This window comes from Rhinoderma darwinii, chromosome 3 (genome assembly GCF_050947455.1).
Source record: "Rhinoderma darwinii isolate aRhiDar2 chromosome 3, aRhiDar2.hap1, whole genome shotgun sequence".
Taxonomy (NCBI): Eukaryota; Metazoa; Chordata; class Amphibia; order Anura; family Rhinodermatidae; genus Rhinoderma; species Rhinoderma darwinii.
In genome coordinates, this window is record NC_134689.1 from 123523804 (window position 1) to 123549439 (window position 25636).

General features: G+C 40.4%; 1 protein-coding gene across 1 annotated transcript in view; it reads left to right on the forward strand.

The window, feature by feature from the left end:
- Positions 1-25023, forward strand: part of ALDH1L2 (aldehyde dehydrogenase 1 family member L2) — a 67927-nt gene extending 42904 nt beyond the window's left edge. The window contains exons 17-23 of the mRNA XM_075856645.1: positions 10466-10559; positions 10678-10777; positions 11591-11689; positions 14918-15083; positions 16001-16106; positions 20637-20836; positions 22920-25023. Of these exons, the coding sequence (XP_075712760.1) occupies positions 10466-10559; positions 10678-10777; positions 11591-11689; positions 14918-15083; positions 16001-16106; positions 20637-20836; positions 22920-22975 (821 nt within the window). The 3' untranslated portion in view covers positions 22976-25023. The remainder of the gene's footprint in view (positions 1-10465; positions 10560-10677; positions 10778-11590; positions 11690-14917; positions 15084-16000; positions 16107-20636; positions 20837-22919) is intronic.
- Positions 25024-25636: the final 613 nt, after the last annotated feature.

Sequence of the window (25636 nt, forward strand, 5' to 3'; positions counted from 1 at the left end):
TACATTTATCTACATTAAACTTCATTTATCAAGTGGATGCCCAAACACTTAGCGTGTCCAAATCCGCTTGCAATTTACGAACATATTCCATAGACTGAACTATATTACATAGCTTGGTGTCATCTGCAAAAATAGAATGCTATTAATCCCATCCTCTATATTATTAACCCTTTCATGACCAAGGGTAATTTATACCCCTGTGTCCAGGCCACATTTTCCATTTCTGATATGCACTTCTTTAACCCCTTCCCGCTCCTTGACGTACTATTACGTCATGGCAGCTGTATCGTTCGCGCTCCATGACGTAATAGTACGTCACGGGAGTAACGGCCGTTTCGGCCGTCCTCCCGACACATACAGGAGCTGTGACGCTGCTGTCTTGTTCAGCAGCTGTCACAGCTCCTACAGCGGGGACCGATCGCTGTGTCCCCGCTGATTAACCCCTTAAAAGCCGCGTTCTATAGAGATCGCGGCTTTTTAGGGGTTAAGCTGCCATCGCCGGCCTGCTACGCGATAGCGGCCGGCGATGGTGACTATGGCAACCGGACACCAAACAATGGCGTCCGGCTATGCCATAGACGGAAGCCTAGTGGGTCCTGACAACGTCAGGACCCACTATGCTTGCTGTCAGTGAGTAGCTGACAGTTCTAATACACTGCACTACGCATGTAGTGCAGTGTATTAGAATAGCGATCAGGGCCTCCTGCCCTCAAGTCCCCTAGTGGGACAAAGTAATAAAGTTAAAAAAAAAGTTAAAAAAAGATGTGTAAAAATAAGAAAATAAAAGATTTAAAAGTAATAAAAGTAAAAATCCCCCTTTTTCCCTTATCAGTCCTTTATTATTAATAAAAATATATAAACAAACAAATAAACTATACATAATTGGTATCGCCGCGTCCGTAACGGCCTGAACTACAAAATTATTTTGTTATTTATCCCGCACGGTGAACGCCGTAAAAGAAAATAATAATAAACCGTACCACAATCACAATTCTTTGGTCACTTCACCTCCCAAAAAATGGAATAAAAAGAGATCAAAAAGTCGCATGTACCTAAAAATGGTCCTGATCGAAACTACAGTTCGTTACGCAAAAAATATGTCCTCGCACGGCTTTATTGATTGAAAAATAAAAACGTTATGGCTCTTAGAATAAGGTAACACAAAAAGTGAATGATTGTTTACAAAACGTATTTTATTGTGCAAACGCCATAAGACATAAAAAAAAACTATAAACATCTGGTATCGCCGTAATCGTATCGCCCCGCAGAATAAAGTGAATATTTTATTTATAGCGCACGGTGAACGCTGTAAAAAAAAAATAATAAAAAAACAATAGTAGAATTGCTGTTTTTTAGTCACCACGCCACCTAAAAATAGAATAAAAACTGATCAAAAAGCCGCATGCACCCCAAGAAAACTATAATGCATACCTCAAGGGGTCTAGTTTCCAAATTGGGGTCACTTTTGGGGGGTTCCCAATGTTTTGGCACCACAAGACCTCTTCAAACCGGACATGGTGCCTAATAAAAAAGAGGCCTCAAAATCCACTAGGTGCTCCTTTGCTTCGGAGGCCGATGCTTCAGCCCATTACCGCCCGAGGGCCACATGTGGGATATTTCTCTAAACTGCAGAATCTGGGCAATACGTATTAATTTGCGTTTCACTGATAAATCCTTTTGTGGTATAAAAAAAATGGTATAAAGAGGATTTTCTGACAAAAAAAATAAATGTAAATTTCACCTCTACTTTGCTCTAAATTCCTGTGAAACACCTAAAGGGTTCATTAACTTTCTAAATGCTGTTGTGAATACTTTGAGGGGTCTAGTTTCTAAAATGGGGTATTTCATAGGGGTTTCTAATATATGGGCCCCTCAAAGCAACTTCAGAACTGAACTGGAACCTAAAAAAATAAATAAATGAGGCAATACTTCGCTTCTTACATTATACTGATAATGAGCCGTGCCCACCCCGAGATGACCCCAGTTTTGACCGTTTGTATAAACGGAGACCCCTATTAGACCGTTCCAGTGCCCGGTTTTCCCAATCATACACCCCGAGAAGTGTATTTCTATAGATGAGTCCCTGGTACATTTTAAAGGGAGGGTTCAATTCCGCGAGTACCTGCCGGGTAAGAGGGCAAGGTATGGCGTGAAGATGTATAAGCTGTGCGAGAGTGCATCAGGGTATACCTACAGGTTTAGGATATATGAAGGAAAGGCCACCCCCAAACCAGACTGCATCCTGGACTACAATAGGTACATGGGAGGGGTGGACTTGTAAGATCAAGCCCTGAAGCCCTACAGCGCTATGCGGTGTGGTATAAGAAGCTGGCCGTGCACATCATACAGATGGCTTTGTACAATGCGTACGTGCTACGTCGATGTGCAGGCCAGACGGGAACTTTCCTGGAATTTCTAGAGGTGATTATCAAGAACCTAATCTTTAGGGACCAGGAAGGGGGGGCACCCAGTACTTCTGGAAGCGGGGCCACACGCATCGTACCAGGGCGGCAACACTTTCCAGGGGAAGTTCCCCAAACTGGCAAGAAGGGAAAAAGTCAAAAGAGGTGCAAAGTCTGCTATAAGAGGGCGATAAGGGATGACACAATATATCATTGTGACACGTGTCCCGAATAACCAGAGCTCTGTATGAAAGAGTGTTTTAAAATTTATCATACATCCCTTGGTTTATAATTTACCCCAATTTTACTTACCCTGATGCCCTCCGCACAGCTTATCCCCCCTCGTCTTTCCCCTCTGAGCCCTGCTGTGTGCCCAGGCAGCTGATAACAGCCACATGTAGGGTATTGCCATACCCGGGAGAACCCACATTACAGTTTATGGGGTGTAGGTCTCCGGTCAAAATGCTCACTACACCTCTAGATGAATGCCTTAAGGGTGTAGTTTTTAAAACGGGGTCACTTCTTGCGGGTTTCAACTGTACTGGTACCTCAGGTGCTTCTGCATACATGACTTCGCACTAGAAAATCCCCAGTAGGCCAAATGGTGGTCCTTTCCTTCTGAGCCCTCCCATGGGCCCAAACGGCAGTTTATCACCACAAATGGGGTATTGCGGTACTCAGGACAAATTGCGCAACAGAATGGGGTATTTTGTTTCTTGTGAAAATAAGAAATTTTCAGCCCAAACTACATATTATTTGGGAAAAATAATTTTGTTTTCATTCCCAGCCCAATTCAAATTAGTTCTGTGAAAAAACTATGGGGTCAAAATAGTCACAACACCCATAAATGAATTCCTTGAGGGGTGTAGTTTCCAAAATGGGGTCATTTGTGATTGTTTTCTATTGCTTTGATAGCTCTGGGGCTCTGCAAATGCGACATGGCACCCGAAAACCAATCCAGCAAAATCTGGACTCCAAAGAACACACAGCGCTCCTTTCCTTCTGAGCCCTCCCATGGGCCCAAACGGCAGTTTATCACCACAAATGGGGTATTGCCGCACTCAGGACAAATTGGGCAACAAAATGGAGTATTTTATTTCTTGTGAAAATAAGAATTTTTGAGCTAAAATGACATATTATTGGAAAAAATATATATTTTTTTTAATTCCCAGCCCAATTCAAATAAGTTCTGTGAAGAAACTATGGGGTCTAAATGGTCACATTACCCATAAATTAATTCCTTGAGGGGTGTAGTTTCCAAAATGGGGTCACTTCTGGTGGGTTTCCATTGCTTTGATACCTCTGGGGCTCTGCAAATGCGACATGGCAGCCGAAAACCAATCCAGCAAAATCTGGACTCCAAAGAACACACAGCGCTCCTTCCCTTCTGAGGCCTCCCATGGGCCCAATAGGCAGTTTATTGCCACAAATAGGGTATTGCTGCACTCAGGAGAAATTGGGCAACAAAATTGAGCATTTTGTTCCCTGTGAAAATAAGAAATTTTGATAAAAAATTACATCTTATTGGAAAAAATGTCATTTTTTTAATGTCACAGCCCAATTGAAATAGGTGCTGTGAAAAAACTGTGTGCTCAAAATGCTAACAACAACCATAAATGAATTCCTTGAGGGGTGTAGTTTCCAAAATGGGGTCACTTTTGGTGGGTTTCCATTGCTTTGATACCCCTGAGGCTCTGCAAATGCGACATGGCACCCGAAAACCAATCCAGCAAAATCTGGACTCCAACAAACATATAGCGCTCCTTTCCTTCTGAGCCCACCCATGGGCCCAAACGGCAGTTTATCACCACAAATGGGGTATTGCCACACTAAGGACAAATTGGGCAACCAAATGGGGTATTTTGTTCCCTGTGAAAATAAGAAATTTTGATCACAAATGACATTTTATTGGAAAAAATGAATTTTTTTTCATTTCACAGCCCAATTCAAATACGTGCTGTGAAAAAACTGTGCTGTCAAAATGGTAACAACAACCATAAATGAATTCCTTGAGGGGTGTAGTTTCCAAAATCGGGTCACTATTGGGGGATTCCTACTGTTTTGGTACCTCAACACCTCTTCAAACCTGGCATGCTGCCTAAAATATATTCTAATAAAAAAGAGGACTCAAAATGCACTAGGTGCTTCTTTGCTTCTAGGGCTTGTGTTTTAGTCCACGAGCGCAGTAGAGCCACATGTGGGACATTTCTAAAAACTGCAGAATCTGGACAATACATATTTAGTAGTGTTTCTCTGGTAAAACCTTCTGTGTTACAGAAAAAAAAATGAATAAAATTGAAATTCTGCAAGAAAAATGAAATTTGCAAAGTTCACCTCCACTTTGCTTTAATTCCTGTGAAATGCCTGAAGGGTTAAAAAACTTTCTAAATGCTGTTTTGAATACTCTGAGGGGTCTAGTTTTTAAAATGGGGTGTTTTATCAGGGTTTCTAATACATAGGCCCCTCAAAGCCACTTCAGAACTGAACAGGTACCTTAAAAAAAAGGCTTTTGACATTTTCTTAAAAATATGAGAAATTGCTGTTTATGTTCTAAGCCTTGTAACGTCCAAGAAAAATAAAAGAATGTTCCAAAAACGATGCCAATCTAAAGTAGACATATGGGAAATGTGAACTAGTGACTATTGTGGGTGGTATAACCGTCTGTTTTACAAGCAGATGCATTTAAATTCTGAAAAATGCAATTTTTTCAACATTTTCTCTAAATTTTGCAATTTTTCACCAATAAACACTGAATATATCGACCAAATTTTACCTAGAACATGAAGCCCAATGTGTCACGAGAAAACAATCTCAGAATCGCTTGGGTAGGTTTAAGCATTCCGACGTTATTACCACATAAAGTGAAATATGTCAGATTTGAAAAATGGGCTCTGAGCCTTAAGGCCAAAACTAGGCTGCGTCCGGGTATGTGCACACACACTAATTACGTCCGTAATTCACGGACGTATTTCGGCCGCAAGTCCCGGACCGAACACAGTGCAGGGAGCCGGGCTCCTAGCATCATACTTATGTACGATGCTAGGAGTCCCTGCCTCTCCGTGGAACTGCTGTTCCGTACTGAAAACATTATTACAGTACGGGACAGTTGTCCTGCAGAGAGGCAGGGACTCCTAGCATCGTACATAAGTATGATGCTAGGAGCCCGGCTCCCTGCACTGTGTTCGGTCCGGTACTTGCGGCCGAAATATGTCCGTCAATTACGGACGTAATTAGTGTGTGTGCACATACCCTTAGGGGTTAAACGATAATATCTTTGCAACCGCTTTGAATATCACAACTATTTTTATTTCGTTTTTTTACAAGACTTATGAGGCTTTCATTTTCTACATTAGCTTAATTAATTCCATGTTTTTAAACATTTGAAGAAAAAAAACTTTTGTAATTATTTTTATATATTTCTATTGTGTGTGTGTGTGTGTGTGTGTGTGTGTGTGTGTGTGTGTGTGTGTGTGTGTGTGTGTGTGTGTGTGTGCACACATACACACACATACACACTGTCACTCTGGATCGCTGTGAGCAGATAAGAGGGCTATAAGGTCATATTCACACAATCAACTGTTAGTTTTTCATGGCTATTTTGCATCAATGCGTCTAAAAATTTGAATCCATAACATGATCATCTGGCCGTTTTTCACCGACATTTGCCTTACATTTTTCATGGACGTTAAAAATTAAATTTTATTCGTTAGGGTTTTTTTTGTCGCAGCCACCTGAAAACACCACAGTGCCCATGTAGATAGTGATGCAATACCACTGTAGATAGTGCGACATTGCCCACTGTAGATAGTGCCAGTGCCCACTGTAGATAGTGCCAGTGCCCACATAGCGCCACAGTGTCCCCTGTAGGTAGCGCCCATATAATGCCAGTGCCCATATAAATACTGCCACACCCCCTTTATATAGCACCCCCTGCAGATAGCACTATCCCCCCTGCAGATAGCACCTCCCCCTGTAGGTAGCAACATCCCCCTGTAGGTAGCAACATCCCCCTGCAGGTAGCACCACCCCCTGCAGATAGCACCACCCCCTGCAGATAGCACCACCCCCTGCAGATAGCACCACTTCCCCTATAGATAGTGCCACTACACCTGTATGTATCAGCACCCCCCCACCCCGGTAATTGGCACCCCCTTCCTCTGTAGATAACACCACTGTAGCTCCCTGTAGGAGCGGAATCCATCTGGCTGGGGATTCCGCTCCTAGAGAGAGCCCCTGATGTCTCTTTCCATATATGGACAGTGACGTTAGGGGGCTAACTCTAAAAGCGGAATCCCCGGCCTCAGCAGCGCTGTGGCCGGGGACTCCGCTCCAGAAGTAGCCCCTGACGTCACTGTCCATATATGGCTAGTGATGTCAGGGGCTCCTCCAGTAGCGGAATCCCTGGCACAGAGCAATCTGACACCGGGGATTCCGCTGCAAGAGAGAGCCACTGACGTCACTGTCCATATATGGATAGTGACGCCAGGAGCTTCTCCAGTAGCGGACTCCCTGGTAAGAGTGTTGGCCAGGGATTCCGCTCACAGAGAGCCCCGGCACAGAGCGATCTGACACAGGGGATTCCGCTCCTAGTGGGAGTTTAGTTGGCATTATCTACAGGGGGTTTGCTATCTACAGGGGGGGGGGTCCTATTTACAGCGGGTATGAAGAAATGTCAGGGTCCCTGGCCAGAGAGCTGCCCGGAGATTCCGTTCCTAGAGGGAGCTTAGGTAGCGCTATCTGCAGGGGGTTTTGTGCTATCTACAGGGGGTTGTGTGTGGCGCTATCTACAGTGGGGATGTAGTCCGGGGCTCTTAATGCCCCGGCAGACATGAGAGAGTGCAGCACTGCACTCATTAAACCCCATTCAAGGCTGTCAACGTTTGTACACGTGGCAACTGCACGGGGCATCGGCAGTTGGAAAGTAAATACCCATATGGCATTTGTGAAGGGGTTAATAAATAAGTTAAATAATAGTGGTCCCTGCACTGAACCCTGGGGTACACCACTTATAATCAGGGACCATTTAGAGTAGGAATTATTGACCACAACTTGAGGGATACAGTCCTTGAGCCAATTCTCAGTCCTATTACAAACCATACTTTCTAAACCTATAGTCCTTAATTTATTAGACGTTTATGAGGGACCGTGCCAAATTCCTTTGCAAAGTCAAAAAAACACTATATCCACAGCGGCCCCTCTGTCTAGGCTTCTACTCACCTCTTCATAAAAACAAATCAAGTTGGTTTGACAACTTCTGTCCTTAGTAAAACCATGCTGGCTGTCACTTATAATACAATTTTTTTGTCATATAATCCTGTATATAGTCCCTCAATAGCCCCTCAAACATTTTCCCCATGATTGATGTTAAACTTACTGGTCTAGAATTACCTGGGGAAGACCTAGAGCCCTTTTTAAGAATTGGCACCACATCTGCCCTGCGCCAGTCCCTTGGCACTATACCAGTCACTAGAGAATCTCTGAATATTATGAAGCGGGGGACAGAAATAACTGAATTAAGTACTTTAAGAATTCTTGGGTGTAACCAATCTGGTCCCGGGGCCTTGTGCACATTTATTTTATTTAACTTAGCTCAGACTATATCTACATTCATCCAATTCAGTATATCAACTGATATATTAACAGCACTGGCACCGGCTACATCAGCTGCTCTTTCTTCTGTTGTATATACAGATCTAAAGAACCTATTTAGTAACACTGCTTTCACCTGATCCCATGTGACCAACTCCCCATTACCACTATCTAGGGGTCCTACAAATTCAGACCTTGTTTTTTTTTTTGCATTTTATATACTTTAAGAATTTTTGGGGATTTGTTTTGCTATCCTTGGCCACCTGCCTTTAATTTTGTATTTTTGCAGATTTTATTAAGCTCTTTATAATTTACAAAGGATACAGCTGTGCCCTCAGATTTTTATTTTTCAAATGCCCTTTTTTTGTCATGTGTTGCCCTTTTTACAGAAGGTGTAAGCCATGTGGGGTTTAATTTTAGTCGTTTGTACTTGTTACCTATAGAATATATTTTGCACTATAATTATACAAAGTAGATTTTAAGATCTCCCATTTATCATTTGTACCTTTAGTTGACATTAGTTGTTCCCAGTCTATATCCTTAATTGCAGCCCTGGGGAAATTGGCCTTCTTAAAATTAGAAATTGGCCTTCTTAGCATGGCTGTTTCTGTAACGCCCCACATTGGATTAATGGCAGTAACTTGCCAAGAGTATTGAAATTTTTTTTATATATATATATTTATTTATTTATACAGTATATACAAGTCCTTCTCAATGAATTAGAATTTCATCTAAAAGATAATTTATTTCAGTAATTAAATTCAAAAAGTGAAACTCATATTATATAGAGTCATTACACACAGAGTGATCTATTGCCAGCATTTTTTCTGTTAATGTTGAGGATTATGGTAACAATTAATGAAAACCCAAAATTTAGTGTCTCAGAAAATTAGAATATTATATAAGCACAATTTCAAAAATGATTTTTAATATCGAAATGTTGGCCTACTGAAAAGTATGTCCAGTATATGCCCTCAATACTTGGTCGGGGCTCCTTTTGCATGAATTACTGCATCAATGCGGCGTGGCATGGAGGCGATCAGCCTGTGGCACAGCTGAGGTGTTATCAATGCGGCGTGGCATGAAGGCGATCAGCACTGCTGAAGTGTTATGGAAGCCCAGGTTGCTTTGATAGCGGTCTTCACCTCGTCTGCATTGTTGGGTCTGGTGTCTCATCTTCCTCTTCACAATACCCCATAAATTCTCTATTGGGTTTAGGTCAGGCGAGTTTGCTGGCCAATCAAGCGCAGTGATACTGTGGTTAATAAACCAGGTATTGGTACTTTTGGCAGTGTGGGCAGGTGCCAAGTCCTGCTGGAAAATGAAATCAGCATCTCCATAAAGCTTGTCAGCAGAGGGAAGCATGAAGTGCTTGAAAATTTCCTGGTAGACGGCTGCGCTGACTCTGGACTTGATATAACACAGTGGACCAACACCAGCAGATGACATGGCTCCCCAAACCATCACTGACTGTGGAAACTTCACACTGGACCGCAAGCATCTTGGATTGATGCCTCTCCACTCTTCCTCCAGACTCTGGGACCGAGATTTCCAAATGAAATGCAAAATTTACTTTAATCTGAAAACAGGACTTTGGACCACTGAGCAACAGTGTTGGTTCAGCAGTGCCACAGGCTGATCACCTCCATGCCACGCCGTATTGATGACACCTCAGCAGTGCCACAGGCTGATCGCCTCCATGCCACGCCGCATTGATAACACCTCAGCAGTGCCACAGGCTGATCACCTCCATGCCACGCCGCATTGATGCAGTAATTCATGCAAAAGGAGCCCCGACCAAGTACTGAGGGCATATACTGTACATACTTTTCAGTAGGCCAACATTTCCGTATTAAAAATCATTTTTGAAATTGAGCTTATATAATATGCTAATTTTCTGAGACACTACATTTTGGGTTTTCATGAACTGTTACCATAATCATCAACATTAAAATAATAAAATGCTGGAAATAGATTACTCTGCGTGTAATGAATCCATATAATATATGAGTTTCCCTTTTTGAATTGAATTACTGAAATAAATTAACTTTTTGATGATATTCCAATTCATTGAGAAGGACTAGTATATAGACAGACAGTCAGTCAGTCAGTCAGTCAGTCTAACACTTGTGGTAGTTAATGTCAGGAGTTCTACAAATCCATAATAGGGCACTGTACTACTGTATCTCCATATGCCTCTGATTTTGGAGAAATCGGGGCATGCCCCATCAGATGTAAAATTACGGAGGAATATATCTCCGACATATGGCGCCACACGAAGCACCATACATCAGCAAACACAATCCCTGCATCCCTTTAGTACAGCGCCCCAGGGGGCTCTGTGTACCACCATAAGGCCTCCTGCAAAAAGACTGAGTCCTTAGAGAGTGCAAACCAAGTTTCTGCTACATTACTAGAATTATTTCAGCTAAACTGTAAAACCAATTAAATTGTTTTCCTATTGGCTTCTGTAGGAGGTCTCGTTGGACAGAGGTTATCTGAACATCCAGACATACGAAAGCTTGGTTTTACTGGATCCACCCCAATAGGAAAGCAGATCATGAAAAGGTATTCTCATATACTGGTCTGTAGGTTTTACTGGATGCTCTTTTTCATAGACGTAAACGCTGTATCTACCATTCTCCCTTTCTGTAGTGTTATGCATTATTTATTTGTTTTTATACAGTTGTGCTCTCAGCAATCTTAAAAAGGTTTCACTGGAACTTGGTGGAAAATCTCCACTTATCATATTTAATGACTGTGATCTTGACAAAGCTGTGAGAATGGTGAGTATATTAAAAAAAAAATTTTTTTTTATAAATTTGATTATTTGTCCCGTGGTTAAGCTGTTGAAATAATTTAGAGTGGAAAAGAGTTAAATATTAAGATATGGCTCCTATTCAATATGCACACACAAAAATAGTGCTATTTATGCGCCACCACATTGTAATTTCTGTCCACAATAAGATTTATGAACAATTGTGTGAAGGCAGCAGTGCCCACATAGCAGTATGACCCCATAGTAGTAAAATAATCGCACACAACACACTGTTTTAGTGGAACATAGCACATTACGCCTATACGGTAATAGTACCAAATCATACTTGTGCCTTAAAGGGGTTTTACAGGACTTAAACATTGATGGCCTATTCTTAGGATCCGACTCCTGGGACCCCACCAATCAGCTGAATGATGGGGCTGCACCTTTATCGTTTACAAAAGCGCAGAGGCTTGTCGAAAGGAGCAGCTGTGCCTGGTACTGCAACTCCCATTCATGTTGCGACAACCCCTTTAAAATCTGTAGCAAAATCTGCATGCGTTAAGCTGGCCATACACTTAAAATAGCTGTCGGACGAACAGCTATTCCTCCCAAATACACCCTTAGGTCAAACGCACACGATGAGTATTAAATGCGGATTTGCCACGCGTATTTCCGTGCGACAAATCCACAGTGCAATACAGTACCAGCAAAGTAAATGACATGCCAAGAAATCTCATCTACACTTTGCAGATTTTTTTCTGTACATAAATTGACCAGCGGTGCGTATTTAAAAATCGGCAGCATGTTAATTGTTTACATTTATTTTTTCTTATTACAGGGTATGGGAGCCGTATACTTTAACAAAGGTGAAAACTGCATTGCAGCTGGTAGACTTTTTGTTGAAGAATCGATTCATGATGAATTTGTTAGAAGAGTGGTAAGTGTGTAAACAAAATGAATAGCACCAAATTAAAAATTGTATTATAAACAGGCTCAAAATTAATAAATAACAAAAGAGTAACTAATACAAGCTAAATAGCACTCTTGCCTTTGGTGAGCCTTAGGCTAGATTCAGTCGGGCGTTGCACATCTCGGACGTGAAAAACATTGCACTTTTAAAAACAAAATAAAAATGACCTTTACCTCAAATTGGTGTGCCGGATCCTCTTTTCATATCTTTTCATATCTATCTCGTCCATAATAAAGATATTATAATAATCATCTACCTATATGCAGATTTTTTTGTGTTATATAAATAAAGATTATTATTTCTATCTTTCTCACATATATTGATATATAGTATAGTTTTAGGCTGGGGCTACACGGCCAAAGATCACTGTTTCGTAGCCTACATGGCAAGTAAGGACAGGGAATGTGGTCGCCGTAATTTTACTTGCATTTTAGGCTACTGGACAAAGCGATTTTTGGCCATCGGACCTGTTTCGTGTCCAAAGTCGCTGTGCAGCCGCAGCCTATTACTATATCGTGTATCAATATATACGAGATCGATATATATAAAGATATAATCATCGTTTTAGGTTTTTTTGTGTCATACAAATAAAGATTATTATTATTTCTATCTACCTCTTTATCTTTCATATATAAATATATATATTAATGTATTGTACAGTTTTAGGCTGGGCTACACGGCAACTTTGTCCGCGACACTGGTCGCATGCACAAAGATCGCTTTGGAACAAGCTTTGGTAAATTTGCTCTCCAAAAGCCAGTTTGCGCCCCATTAATTAGAAGTTCCGCCTTGCGCACACATATTTGGTATCGCTGAAGTCGGCAGAAGTTGCCAAATATGTATTCAGGTGTGTTTACCCAGTGGCATGCACCAGATGTAAAAAAAAAAAGGTCATCTGAATTCACATATTTGAAAACAAAATGCCAACTTTTTTATTGAAGTCAATGCATTGTCTGGAAAAAGAAATAGAAGGCTAAAATCTTTTATATGTCATTAATAATACCTTGGGGGGGTTCTAATTTCCTAAAAAGAGAGTCATTTTGGGGATGTTGACAGTGTTTTGGCGCTTCACAACATCTGTAACTGTCGTATGGTGTCAGCAAACCAGCTTTAGAAAATGTGCATTCATTGTAAGCTCCGACTTGCGCTCAGTGTGTAAGAAATACACACATTTTGTATCGCTGAAGTCGGCAGAAGTTGCCAAATGTGTATTGGTGTGTGTTTTTCCACATGTCAAAAAACATTACCTAAAATTACATGTTCACTATTTTTTTTCTTTTACATTTTTTAAAAAGCAAAATATATCACTTATTTTTTTTTTACAGAATATGAAATGTTTTGAGAAAAAAATAAGACCAAATGCATGTAGGTTGGAAGAGTAAGGCCGGGTTCCCACGTAGCGTGAACGCTGCAGAATTTCCGCAACGGAATTATGTGCAGAAAAATCACAGCGTAAACGTTAATAAATTGACCTGCGGTGTGGAATTTAAATCCGCAGCATGTCAATTTATGCTGCATTTCTGTTGATTTTTTGCTGCGGGTTTTTCCCATTGAACTCAATGGGGATGCAAAACCAGCCACAGAAAGAAGTGTTGAGACTTCTGAGGCGGCATCGCAGCAATTACGCTGCAAAAGCACCACTACGGGAATTTTTTTTATTTTTTTAGGAATGTTCACACGGCAGCCTCCGTTACGGCTGAAATTACGGAGCTGTTTTCAGGAGAAAACAGCTCCGTAATTTCAGACGTAATGGCATGTGCAGGCGTTATTCGCTGCGTCCATTACGGACGTAATTGGAGCTGTTTTTCCATGGAGTCAATGGAAAACGGCTCCATTTACGTCTGAAGAAGTGACATGCCCGTCAGCACAGTACATCGTAAGACCCATTCAAATGAATGGGCAGATGTTTGCCGACGCTTTTGAGCCGCATTTTCGGACGTAATTCGAGGCTAAAATGCCCGAATTAGGTCCGTAAATAAGGTGTGTGAACCCAGCCTTACCCAGAACACTCTCCTTCTTCCTGCAGTCCTGCCTCCTGGAATGATGTTTCATCCCATGTGACCACTATAACCAATCACAGGCTGCAGTGTCACATGGCCTGCAATGTCATCATAGGAGGCCAGGATACGTGCAGAGAAGAGGGAGGGGTAAGTATGAATGGCTTTTTTTTCCCCATAGCGTTGCTTTCCGCAGTGAAAATTCCATTAGAAAAACCACACCACAATGTACTATGGGTTCCAGGTCGGACACGCTGCATGATTTTTATTCAGCGTATCCGACCCATGGGAACCCAGCCTAATAGAACAATTTGTTTTTTAATTTGTACTTTGCTAAAAATCAAAAGGTGCCTGGTTAGGAAGGGAAGTAAAGCTTCTGGAGAATGGGCTCAAATTGTGTGAACTTACCTGCCATGACAGGTGCAATGTTTTCATATATCTTAACATCTGCAGAGTTCTGCTGCGTCTTTGTTTGATATCGCTTTGCAGTCACAGCAGATTTGAACCTGCCCATTTATTTCACTGTTAGGGTCTGCTCACATCAGCGTTCATTTCTGTTGATGGGTTCCATCAGGGTAACCCATCAACAGAAAGGCAAACGTAAGCCATACCTTTCCCTTAGCATTACTATAGACTTAAATGGTAATGCTTCCATTGCTTATGGTTTCCATTTGTCTCCGTTCTGTAAGGTTCCATCAACGAAACCTAAAGCTGATGTGAACCCACCCTTAGTTTTAATGTTCTAGCTAAACAGAGCATGTGTGTGTAAACTTGGCTCTAAACATGGGCAAATAAAACCACAGAGTTTCTTACTGGACCTTGCTGGAGTGCGGGGGGGGGGGGGTGTTAGTGTGTGTGTGTGTGTGTGTGTGTGTGTGTGTGTGTGTGTGTGTGTGTGTGTGTGTGTGTGTGTGTGTGTGTATATATATATATGTGTGTAGGGAGAGATATCTTTTTTAGTTATGCTTTAATCTTAAAAAAACAACAAAAAAGATCCTGTTTTAAGTCAAACTATTAAATGTCATCAGATTCCGATGTTGCGTTTAGAGCATTGCATTACGTATACTAGAAAATTATTAGTTGTATGTAGTAAAACTGGTAGTCTCCATCCTCTTATGAAAATGCCTGCTTCCGCCTTTTCATGCTTGCTTTTCAATATCTATAAAATTTATGACGAAGCATTATGGCCATTCTGTAGGTGGAAGAAATTAAGAAGATGAAGATAGGAGACCCTCTGGACAGGTCTACCGACCATGGTCCTCAGAACCACAAGGCACACTTAGACAAACTGCTGGAATACTGTGAAACTGGAGTCAAGGAGGGAGCAACATTGGTTTATGGAGCCAGACAAGTGCCTCGGCCAGGTGAAAAACACGGTTCCAAATGAAGTAATGAACTGCAAGATGACCATAAGGTCACTGGCCAATAGAATACATTAGGGAATCGGTTTGTGAAGATTGAGGTTTGCTTTTGCCAAATTTAAGAAAATAATAGGTGAAACTACTTTTCTATTGTATTCTAAAGACTGGTGAATTGGGCTAAAGAGCAAACTAGAAGAAATTATCCCCTTATCTGTAATGGTGAATGAAAATTTTTATATTTCATATGAAAGAGCTTTTAAAGTTTCACAAAAGAAAACCCTCTTCTGTCAGTAAATGTAGTCAATTTATATAAACAGCATAATTTACTTAAAGGGATTATCCCACGAACCGCCTTACAAAAAAAAAATATATATATATAGAGAGAGCGATTCAATAAATAGACTAATTTTATTAATAAAAGAAAAAACACCATAAATTAATTTTTTTTTCATCCTTTCCTTACCGCAATGCTTTCGCTGTTCTGTAGTTCTGTTTTGGGTGAGCAGGAGCGCCGCCCAACATGACCCACCTGCCGATCTATCTCCCATTGATTCATTGCAGTCCAGAGCTTGTAACCCCACCCCCATAAACTGAAGCATCTCGATCCACACTATCAGAATAATCTTTTGATGTTACGGTATAAATTATTATTCTGCTGTCATACGCGGATAGTGCCTATGTGGGATCTTCTCCACTTGAACTCTGAAAAGTATTAGAGATGGCGCATGCGTGTCCACTGCTGACTGCTTTGGAAGGTGGACACAGCATTAGAGGGTCAGTAGAAAATCTAGGTGGCGCTATCATTGAATTGAATGACATTTATTTACACACAGGAGTTTTGTTACAGCATTTATATTCACTAAATACATGCTCCTTTGCTTTTTATAGAATGTTTAGGATAACTTCTTTAATCATTGTAGGATTCTTCATGGAACCCACAGTATTTACAAATGTGGAAGACCAGATGTACATTGCAGAAGAAGAATCCTTTGGACCAGTAATGGTCATTTCCAAGTTCAAAGATGGGTAAGTACTTTAGTTTAATCATGGAATCCTTTTCCAAACATTACAAAATAACTTGCAATATGGAGCTCTTGTGGTTCCAAATACAGTCCAAATATTGCTGCACTGTGTATGATCAAATTAAAAATGTACTAACAAATGAAAATAACAAAAAATATGGTGATGAAATTAGCAGGATTGGCCACCATTTAATATGTATGGACAGCTTAACTCACAGCGGTGATCCAAACAGATTAACCCCTTAAATGCAGCAGTCAATAGCGACCACCGCATTTAAGTTGTTACAACAATATTGGCACCCTGCTACGCGATTGCCGATTGTTGCTATGGCAACTGGAAGCCTAACAAAGGCTTCCGGTCTGCCATCTATGGAAGGCGATTAGGTTCTGCCAGAGGCAGGACCTAATATGCCTCCTGTCAGTGTGAAACTGACAGGTATAATACCCTGCAATACATAAGTATTGCAGGGTATTATAACAACGATCCAACAATTGGATTTCAATATAATTAAAAATCGCCCCTTTTCCCTTTATAAAGTCCTTTATTATTAGAAAAAAGATGAAAAGAATAAACTATGCATAATTTGTATCGCCGCGTCTGTAACGGCCTGAACTATAAAAATATAATGTAATTTATCCCGCACGGTGACCGCCATAAAAAAAATAAAACTAGACCAGAATCGCTATTTTAGTCACTTCAGCTCCCAAAGAATTGAATAAATAGGGACTAAAAAGTCGCATGTACTCAAAAATGGTACAAAAAAAAAAAAAACAAGCCCTCACACAACTTTCTTGATGGAAAAATAAAAAAAGTTGTGGCTCTTAGAATATGGCGACACAAGAAATAAATATTTATTTTTAAAACCGTGATTTTGTCGCGCAAACACCGTAAAACATAAAAAAAACTATATACATATGGTATCATTCACAGAAGAACACATAAGAGCCATAAAGCCAATTTGTATAAAAAGTAGAAATTTATAACATATCACAGACAAAAAGCTTAAAAATAAATAAGGACAAGACCCTAGTATGAACAACGGAGCAATTATTGCCACTTGCAATTTCAGTGAGTAGAAGAAAAATAGGGGGAAGGGAAAATGGAATAAAGTGACAGTGCATCAGAATATCATTAGTATCCAACAGCCTTACCCATAGCGTTTAGCTAAAGGTGCTTCCTCAGGGGGGATGTGCGTCACCCCTGAGGAAGCACCTTTAGCAAAACGCGTGTTGGGGTTCATGTGAAGGAGCGAGCACTGACTACTACGTTTTCTTGCTGCTATAGGTAAGGCTGTTGGATACTAATGATATTCTGATGCACTGTCACATTATTCAATTTTCCCTTCCCCCTATTTTGCTTCTACTCACTGAACATACTTAAAGGGTTCATTTTTTTATTAATAGGGAAATTTCCCTTTTGGGTTTCTATACAGTCTATACAATTGTCTATATAGCCCTTACATCCATAGACATTATTTTGCAAGTGCCAATAATTGCTCCGTTGTTCATACTAGGGTCTTGTCCTTATTTATTTTTAAACTTTGTCTGTGATATGTGTTAAATAAATTTCTACTTTTTATACAAATTGGCTTTATGGCTCTTATGTGTTCTTCTGTGTATGGTCTATTATATGGAGCTACCTGTATGGTAAACTATGGGGTGACGTTTTTGTTGTAATTCGTGCCCAGCCCTCATTATAAATGCTTTTGGAGTTTATATATTGATAATACATATGGTATCGCCATAATCGCATCGACCCACAGAATAAATTAAATATGTCATTTATAATGCACAGTGAACGCCGTAAAAAAACAAAAAACAATAAAAAACAATAGAAGTATTCACGGCCTAATTACACTAAATTCAGCACAAAACCTATGGGATCAAAATCATCACTAGACCACTAGACAAGTTTATTTTCAGGGCTGTAGTTTCCCAAATGGGGTCACCTTTGGGGGATGTCCACTGATTTGGTCCCGCAGGGCCTTTGCAAATTCGACATGACACCCGAAAACCAATCCAGCAAACTTGAGCTCCAAAAGCCAAATGGCGCTCTTTCCCTTCTGAGCCCTGCCATGTGTCCAAACAGCCGTTTATTACCACATATGGGGTATTGTCGTAATCCGGAGAAATTGCTTTACAAGTTTTGGGGTGCTTTTTCTTCTTTATTCCGTGTAAAAATTGATAATTTCTAAGTTTTATTGGAAAACATTTCGATTTTCATTTTTACAGACGAATTCCACTAAATTCAGAAAAAAACCTGTGGGGTTAAAATGCTTTATACCCCTTGATAAATTCCTTGAGGGGTGTAGTTTGCCAAATGGTGTCTTTTTGGGGGTGTTTCCACTATTTTGGCCCCACAAGACCTCTTCAAACCTCACATGGTGCCTAAAATATATTCTAATAAAAAGGAGGCCGGTGTTTCAGTCCAATTACCGCACTAGGGCCACATGTGGGATATTTCTAAAAACTGAAGAATCTGGGCAATAAATATTGAGTTGTGTTTCTCTGGCAAAACCTTTTGTGTTACAGAAAAAAAATGGATTTTCTGACAAAAAAAAAAAAAGAAATTTGTAAATTTCCACTCTACTTTGCTTTAATTCCTGTGAAACACCTAAAAGATTAAGAAACTTTCTAAATGCTATTTTGAAAACTTTGAGGGGTGCATTTTTTAAAATGGGGTGACTTACTGGGGTTTCTAATATATAAGGCCCTCAAAGCCACTTCAGAAATGAACTGGTACCTATAAAAATAGGTTTTGGAAATTTTCTTGAAAATGTGAGAAATTGCTGCTAAAGTTCTAAGCCTTGTAACGTCCTAGGAAAAAAAAAAAGGATGGTCAAAAAACGATGCCAACATAAAAAAATAAATCCTATATACAGGGCATGCATGCTGCATCATCTGGCACAATATATATATATATATATATCCTCCCTTATAACTTGCGACTGTACTCCCAAAATATATTACACCGAACAAGGAAAGAACCAAGGAGTCTCTAAGTCAAAAAAATATATACATAATCTTTTTATTTGACAATATTACACTGTTTACACAAAACGAGTTTCTAAAAATGAATCACAAATAAAAGCATGGCCGCCACATGGGTCAGCTGTTAATCAAATATGGTCATGTAAGTAAAGACATATTAAAGTATACCTCAAAACAACAGTATAGGTAGCATGATATAGATAAGGTGAGGTATACTGGCTACAGGTGATATGTTAAACTGCTTCAAGAAGTCGGTAAGAGGGATGTTACTCCCATGCATGAAAAGTGCAATAGAAATAGGACTGAATGAACAATGTGTTATAATGTCCAAAAAAGAGAGAGCTAATGTATATATAGATACTAGGCTAATAACCATATATATGTAAAGGCCCAAATACCAAAAAAGCAGCAAACAATAGACCAAGGAGTGCTAGCAAAGTACTAACCCATGTAGCTGAGACTCCAAAAATGGCGGCCGGCTCCAACGCGTTTCGGCTTCCGCCTTCGTCTGGGGGTCCATATTTGATTAACAGCTGACCCATGTGGCGGCCATGCTTTTATTTGTGATTCATTTTTAGAAACTCGTTTTGTGTAAACAGTGCAATATTGTCAAATAAAAAGATTATGTATATATTTTTTTGACTTAGAGACTCCTTGGTTCTTTCCTTGTTCGGTGTAAGATTTTGTGTGGTATTACTATCTGTTTTACAAGCAGATACATTTAATTTTAGAAAAATGCTAATTTTTGCAAATTTTAGAAAAATTTTGGTGTTTTTCGCAAACAAATACATTGATCAAATTTTTCCACTAACATAAAGTACAGTATGTCATGAGAAAATCTCAGAATCGCTTGGATAGGTAAAAGCATTCACAAGTTACTACCACATAAAGTGACACGTCAGATTTGAAAGAAAATCGGCTGCGTCCACAAGGCCAAAACAGGCTCCTGAAGGGGTTAATGACAACCTAACGGCATGTACCCACAGACTGGATACGCAGCAGATTTCCCGCAACTGGAAATCTGCAGGTAAATCAGTCAGAAATCAGCTGCAAATAGTGCTGCAGAAATAAATTGTGACTACAGAAATCACTGCGGATTTTCCACAGCAGTTTTACCTTCGGATTTAGCGTGAAGCATTCATTGTAGAAAACTTTATATGTAGGTGGACATTTACTGTGGTTTTAACTGCGGAATCACTGTAAAAACCGCAACAAAACTAAAACTCCCCATTCATGTCTATGGCCCAATCAAAGAGAATTCATGCACAGAACCCGCAGCATATAATGACACATTGCAGATTTGAATGCCACACCCCGGAACACTTTCACACAAGTTTTCTGCATTTTTTGCATTTGAAAATCCGCATCATGTCTAAGAATCTGCTGCTGATTTTTTAATGTTGTAATGACCTTTTATTATACTTTGTTGCAGAATTTCCATATCGATGTGTGATCCCGGCCTGAAACGGATATCTTATTGATGGATGGTCATCAGGTGCAGACAGCTTTGATTTGACCTGTTTTTTTTTCTCCCCTCATACAGTGATATTGATGGAGTTCTGGCACGAGCCAATAGCACAGAATATGGGCTAGCATCTGGAGTTTTTACAAGAGACATTAGCAAGGCCATGTATATGAGCGACAAGCTGGAAGCAGGAACTGTTTTCATCAACACCTACAACAAAACTGATGTGGCGGCACCATTCGGAGGATTTAAACAGTCTGGATTTGGCAAAGACTTGGGTAAATATTTGATTAGCTAATTTTACATTGAAGTGGCCAGATAAAACAGATCACTGTATATATTTTTATGTACGAGGACTGATTTTAACCCCTTAACGCCGAAGGACGGATATATCCGTCCTCAGCAGCTGCTAGTTCGCGCAGGAGGACGGATATATCCGTCCTGTGATCGCGCGGGTACTGACAGTTTACCCACGCGATCAGCGGCAGGAGCACGGCTGTTATACTCAGCCTGGCTCCTGCTGCAACTGCCGGAATCGAAGCACGCGCCGATTCCGGCAGTTTAACCCATTAAATGCCGCTGTCAACAGTGACAGCGGCATTTAATGTGTTTGACAGAAGGGGGAACTCCCTCTGTCTCCCGATCGGCGCCCCCGCAAACAAATCGCGGGTCGCCGTCGGGTTTCCATGACAGCCGGGGGTCTAACAAAGACCCCCAGGTCTGTCTTCAGCATCTGCCTGTTAGGCGATGCCAGAGGCATGACCTAACAGGTTGCCTGTCAGTTTTACACTGACAGGCAATAATGCTTTGGTATACGAAGTATACCAAAGCATTATATATGCGATCTGCACATCGCATAGTGAAGTCCCCTGGTGGGACAAAAAAAAAAAAAGTAAAACAGTTAAATAAAGTTTGTGGAAAAAAAAAATAAAAAAAATTACAGTCAAAGTCAAATAAAACTACTTTTTTGCCCCAAAAAGTGGTTTTATTTAATAAAACGGTCAAAACAAATCACACATACACATATATGATATCCCCGCGATCGTAACAACTTGACCAATAAAATGAACACATTAATTAAACCGCCGGATGAACGGCGTCCAAAGAAAACGCAAAAAACAACGGCAAAATTCTCTCTTTTCTCCCATTCCCCCCATAAAAAATAAAATAAAAGTTCATCTATAAGTCCTATGTACCCCAAAATAGTACTAATGAAAACTACACATTGTCCCGCAAAAATCAAGCCCACGTACGGCCACATCGACGGAAAAATAAAAAAATGACTGCTCTTGGAACGCGGCGATGCAAAAACAAGTAATTTTTTTCTAAAAGGGTTTTTATTGTGCAAACGTAGAAAAAACATATAAAACCTTTACATATGTGGTATCCCCGTAATCGTGCCGACCCATAGAATAAAGTTAACATGTTATTTACGCTGCATAGTAAACGGCGTAAATTTATAACGTGAAAATTAATGCTGGAATAGCTGCTTATTTTCAATTCTCTCCTAAAATAAAGTTAATAAAAGTTAATCAATATGTTATAAGCATCTAAAAATGGTACAATTACAAAATACAACTCGTCCCGGAAAAAACAAGCCCTTATACGGCTATGTCGACGGAATAAAAAAAGAGTTACGACTCTTGGAATGCGACCGTGGAAAAACAAAAAATAATCCTTGGTCATTAACGTGCAAAATGGCCCGGTCATTAAGGGGTTAATGTAGCCTTATCTGTTGGCTTGTTATCAATTAGCTTTTACAAACAAATTCTACATTTTAGAGGCATTGTGTCTGGAACTCTAAGGCCCTGTTCACAAAGTTTTTTGCAGGCAGAAAAGACTGCCTGGAAAAATCAGCTCTTTTTTTTTTAAGTGGTTTTGCACCACAGGCGTTTTGACACGTTTTTAGTTGTTTTTTTACCTTTCTTCAACAGTCAAAGGAAAAAACTGAGCGGTTTTTGCGATAAAACGCGTAAAAAAAAGCATCAAAACCGCCGTGGCGGTCTTTTCCGTCTCCCATTGATTTCAATGGGGTTTTTGAGGCAGAAAACGCCTCAACATAGGGCAAGTTGCTTCTTTTTCCTGCAAGCGTTTTTTTGTGCTCGCGGGGGAAAAAAACGCCTCGGCAATGGGATGCAATATGGGCCATTTTTTTTGCCGCTGCAAAAAACTGTGTGAACAGGGCCAAAGTGTTTTAAGCAAAGACTCTAATATACCTATTCAAACCCTTCTTTTGTCCTCGGCTGCCTGTATGCCACAGCTCTGTTATAGGACTATCCTTCAATGATGTATTTTCTGTTACAGAAAACTCCATCTAGATAGTGACTATGGCTTCTAATTCGGTGTATTTCTTTACTGCAGGAGAAGAGGCTCTCCATGAATACCTCAGAACAAAAGCTGTTACAGTGGAGTATTAACAGTTTTTCTACAGCCACATATCAGTAAATATCATCATGGACTTCTTTTCCTATTGCATTTCATCTTCACGATATCAAGAACTGCATATTTGAAAATGGAGAACAATGAAAACCACGTGCCTATCCCGTCACTTTCATGCAGCACCTTCCCTTCATGAAAACATGATATATGCAATCTCTCAGTAAAGACAGGGATTGTTTTCTTCAGTCTAGTGGGAAATGTATCAACTGTAAACTTAATCGCAAGTCTTCTTAAAGGGAACCTGTCACCAGCATTTCACCTATTGAACTTTACTTATCACTCACTGGCCGCTGCTATAAAAAGTTCATTGCCGTTATCCCCGCTCCTAAACTCCTCTTCCGACTGTAAATATCGGTCTGCAAACGTTTTGCACCTTTTATCGTAATAATCCGGTGTCCCTTTGTGCGCACACCCCAGAAGGGGACATCAATGCACAAGCGCGGGATTTTGTGTGCTGGGGGAAGGCGAGGAGATGTCAATCAAAAGTAAGGAGGCGAAGTAAACTTAGAAAGACTTGAGGAATGATGATATGACTCTTTCCAAACGAAGATTTGACTCTTTTCAAATGAAGATCTGACTCTTTTCTGCTCATTAGCATACGGTGTGGGAACACTAAAAAGCTAAATACTAAAGCTACAGAGCCGACTAAGAAGACAATTATAGGTTATATAGAAATGATTTTTCACCCACTACCACCAGGTATAGTCGGTTTAATAGGTGAAATGCTGGTGACAGGTTCCCTTTAAACTATACTGTACAACAAACAATCACAATTGGCAACTCTGCTGTAAAGTGTCCCTCCAGTTATAACAGATGTAAAAGGGCTCAAACATTTTCAGAAGAACATAACCCGGCTACATGCACACGTTGTGTATTTCGATGCGGAAAATACACAGCAAAACCACAGGAAACCGCAATGTGCGCTTTTTTATGCGTTTTTCGGTGCAGTTTTTACGTTTTGCTGAGTAAATTGCAGCGTTTTCATGCTGTGGGTTTTGCCGCACATTTTTGTAGAACTACAAGGATAAATTCACATGCCGCGGTTTATCACATGCCGCGGTTTTCGAAAATAAGCACCGCGGATCAATTTGCGTCCCGAAAAATACCACAGTGTGGACATGAGATTCCCTAGAATCTCATGGTCTATGCTGGTATTGTATTACGCTGTATTTGCCGCACACAAAACCGCACGTAGTACGCAAAGCTAGGCTCCGATCCGGCCAATTAACTCCTTAGATGCAGCGATCAAAGCAATCGCTGCACCGAAGTGTCTTCTAGCCTGTCGGCAACCATAATGGTTGCCACAGGTGCGGGTGTCAGCTGTTTATCACAGCTGACATCGTGCTCTAAACGGCCAGGACCGGAGCTAGGCTCTGATCCGGCCGATTAACCCCTTAGATCGCAGCCTATGGTTGCGAATGGCAACCGTAGACTAACAATCACTTCCTAGTATGGAAACCTATTAGGCCCCGCCGGGAGGTGAAGATTAATAGGCTTGCTGTCAGTGAATAGCTGACAGCTCTAATACACTGCACGATGTAGATAGTGCAGTGTATTAGAATAGCGATCAGGGCTTCATGCCTTCAAGTCCCGTAGTGGGACAAAAAAAAAGTTAAAACAAGTTAATAAAAATGTTGTAAAAAAAGTAAAAGAAAATAAGTTTCATGTTAAAAAAAACACTAAGACATTTTTCCCCATAATAATTATTTTATTATAGGAAAAACCGGAACACATTAAACAAAAAAAGTACACATATGTGGTATCCCCGCGTCCGTAACAACCGGACATTAAAAATATCACGCTATTTTACCCGCACGGTGAACGCTATAAAAAACTATGCCAGAATCGCTGTTAGTCATTACCCCTCCCAAAACAGAATAAAGAAAGGGATCTACCCCAAAATTATACCATTAAAAACTGCAGCCCATCCCGCAAAAAACAAGCTCTCCCACAGCTTTTTTGACGGAAAAGTTACGGCTCTCAGAATATGGCGACACAAAAAATAAATAATTTGAATTTAAAGTGATTTTATTGTGCAGACGCTGCAAAACATAAGAAAAACTATATACATATGGTATCGCCGTAATCATACCGACCCGCAGAATAAAGTAAAATTGTCATTCATAGCGCATGGCGAACGCCGTAAAAAAAAAAAAAAAGAATAAAAAACATCAGAATTGCTGTTTTTTGGTCACCTTGCTTGCCAAAAAATGAAATAAAAAAAATCGCATGTACCCCAAAATGGTACCAATGAAATCTACAGATTTTCCCGCAACAAATAAGCCCTCACGCAGGACCAATGGAGAAAAAATAAAGAAGTTCTGGCTTTAAGAATATGGCGATGCAAAATGTACAGAGTGTCCAAAAGTGGATAACATCTGGCACCATTTATCAGTGCGACACCGGCCACATATCTATGTATTCTTATTTATTTACCCCATTATTATACCCTCTTAATATGCCCTGATGTACTCCGCACAGATTACATATGCCTCCCACATTATAAACTGAAATACCAGCAAAACGCCAAACAGAACTACCACTAAGCAAAATCTCAAAAGTCAAATGGCGCTCCCTCCCTTCTGAGCCCTGCAGCGTGCCCAAACAGCAGTTTACGTCCTCATATATGGCATCGCCAT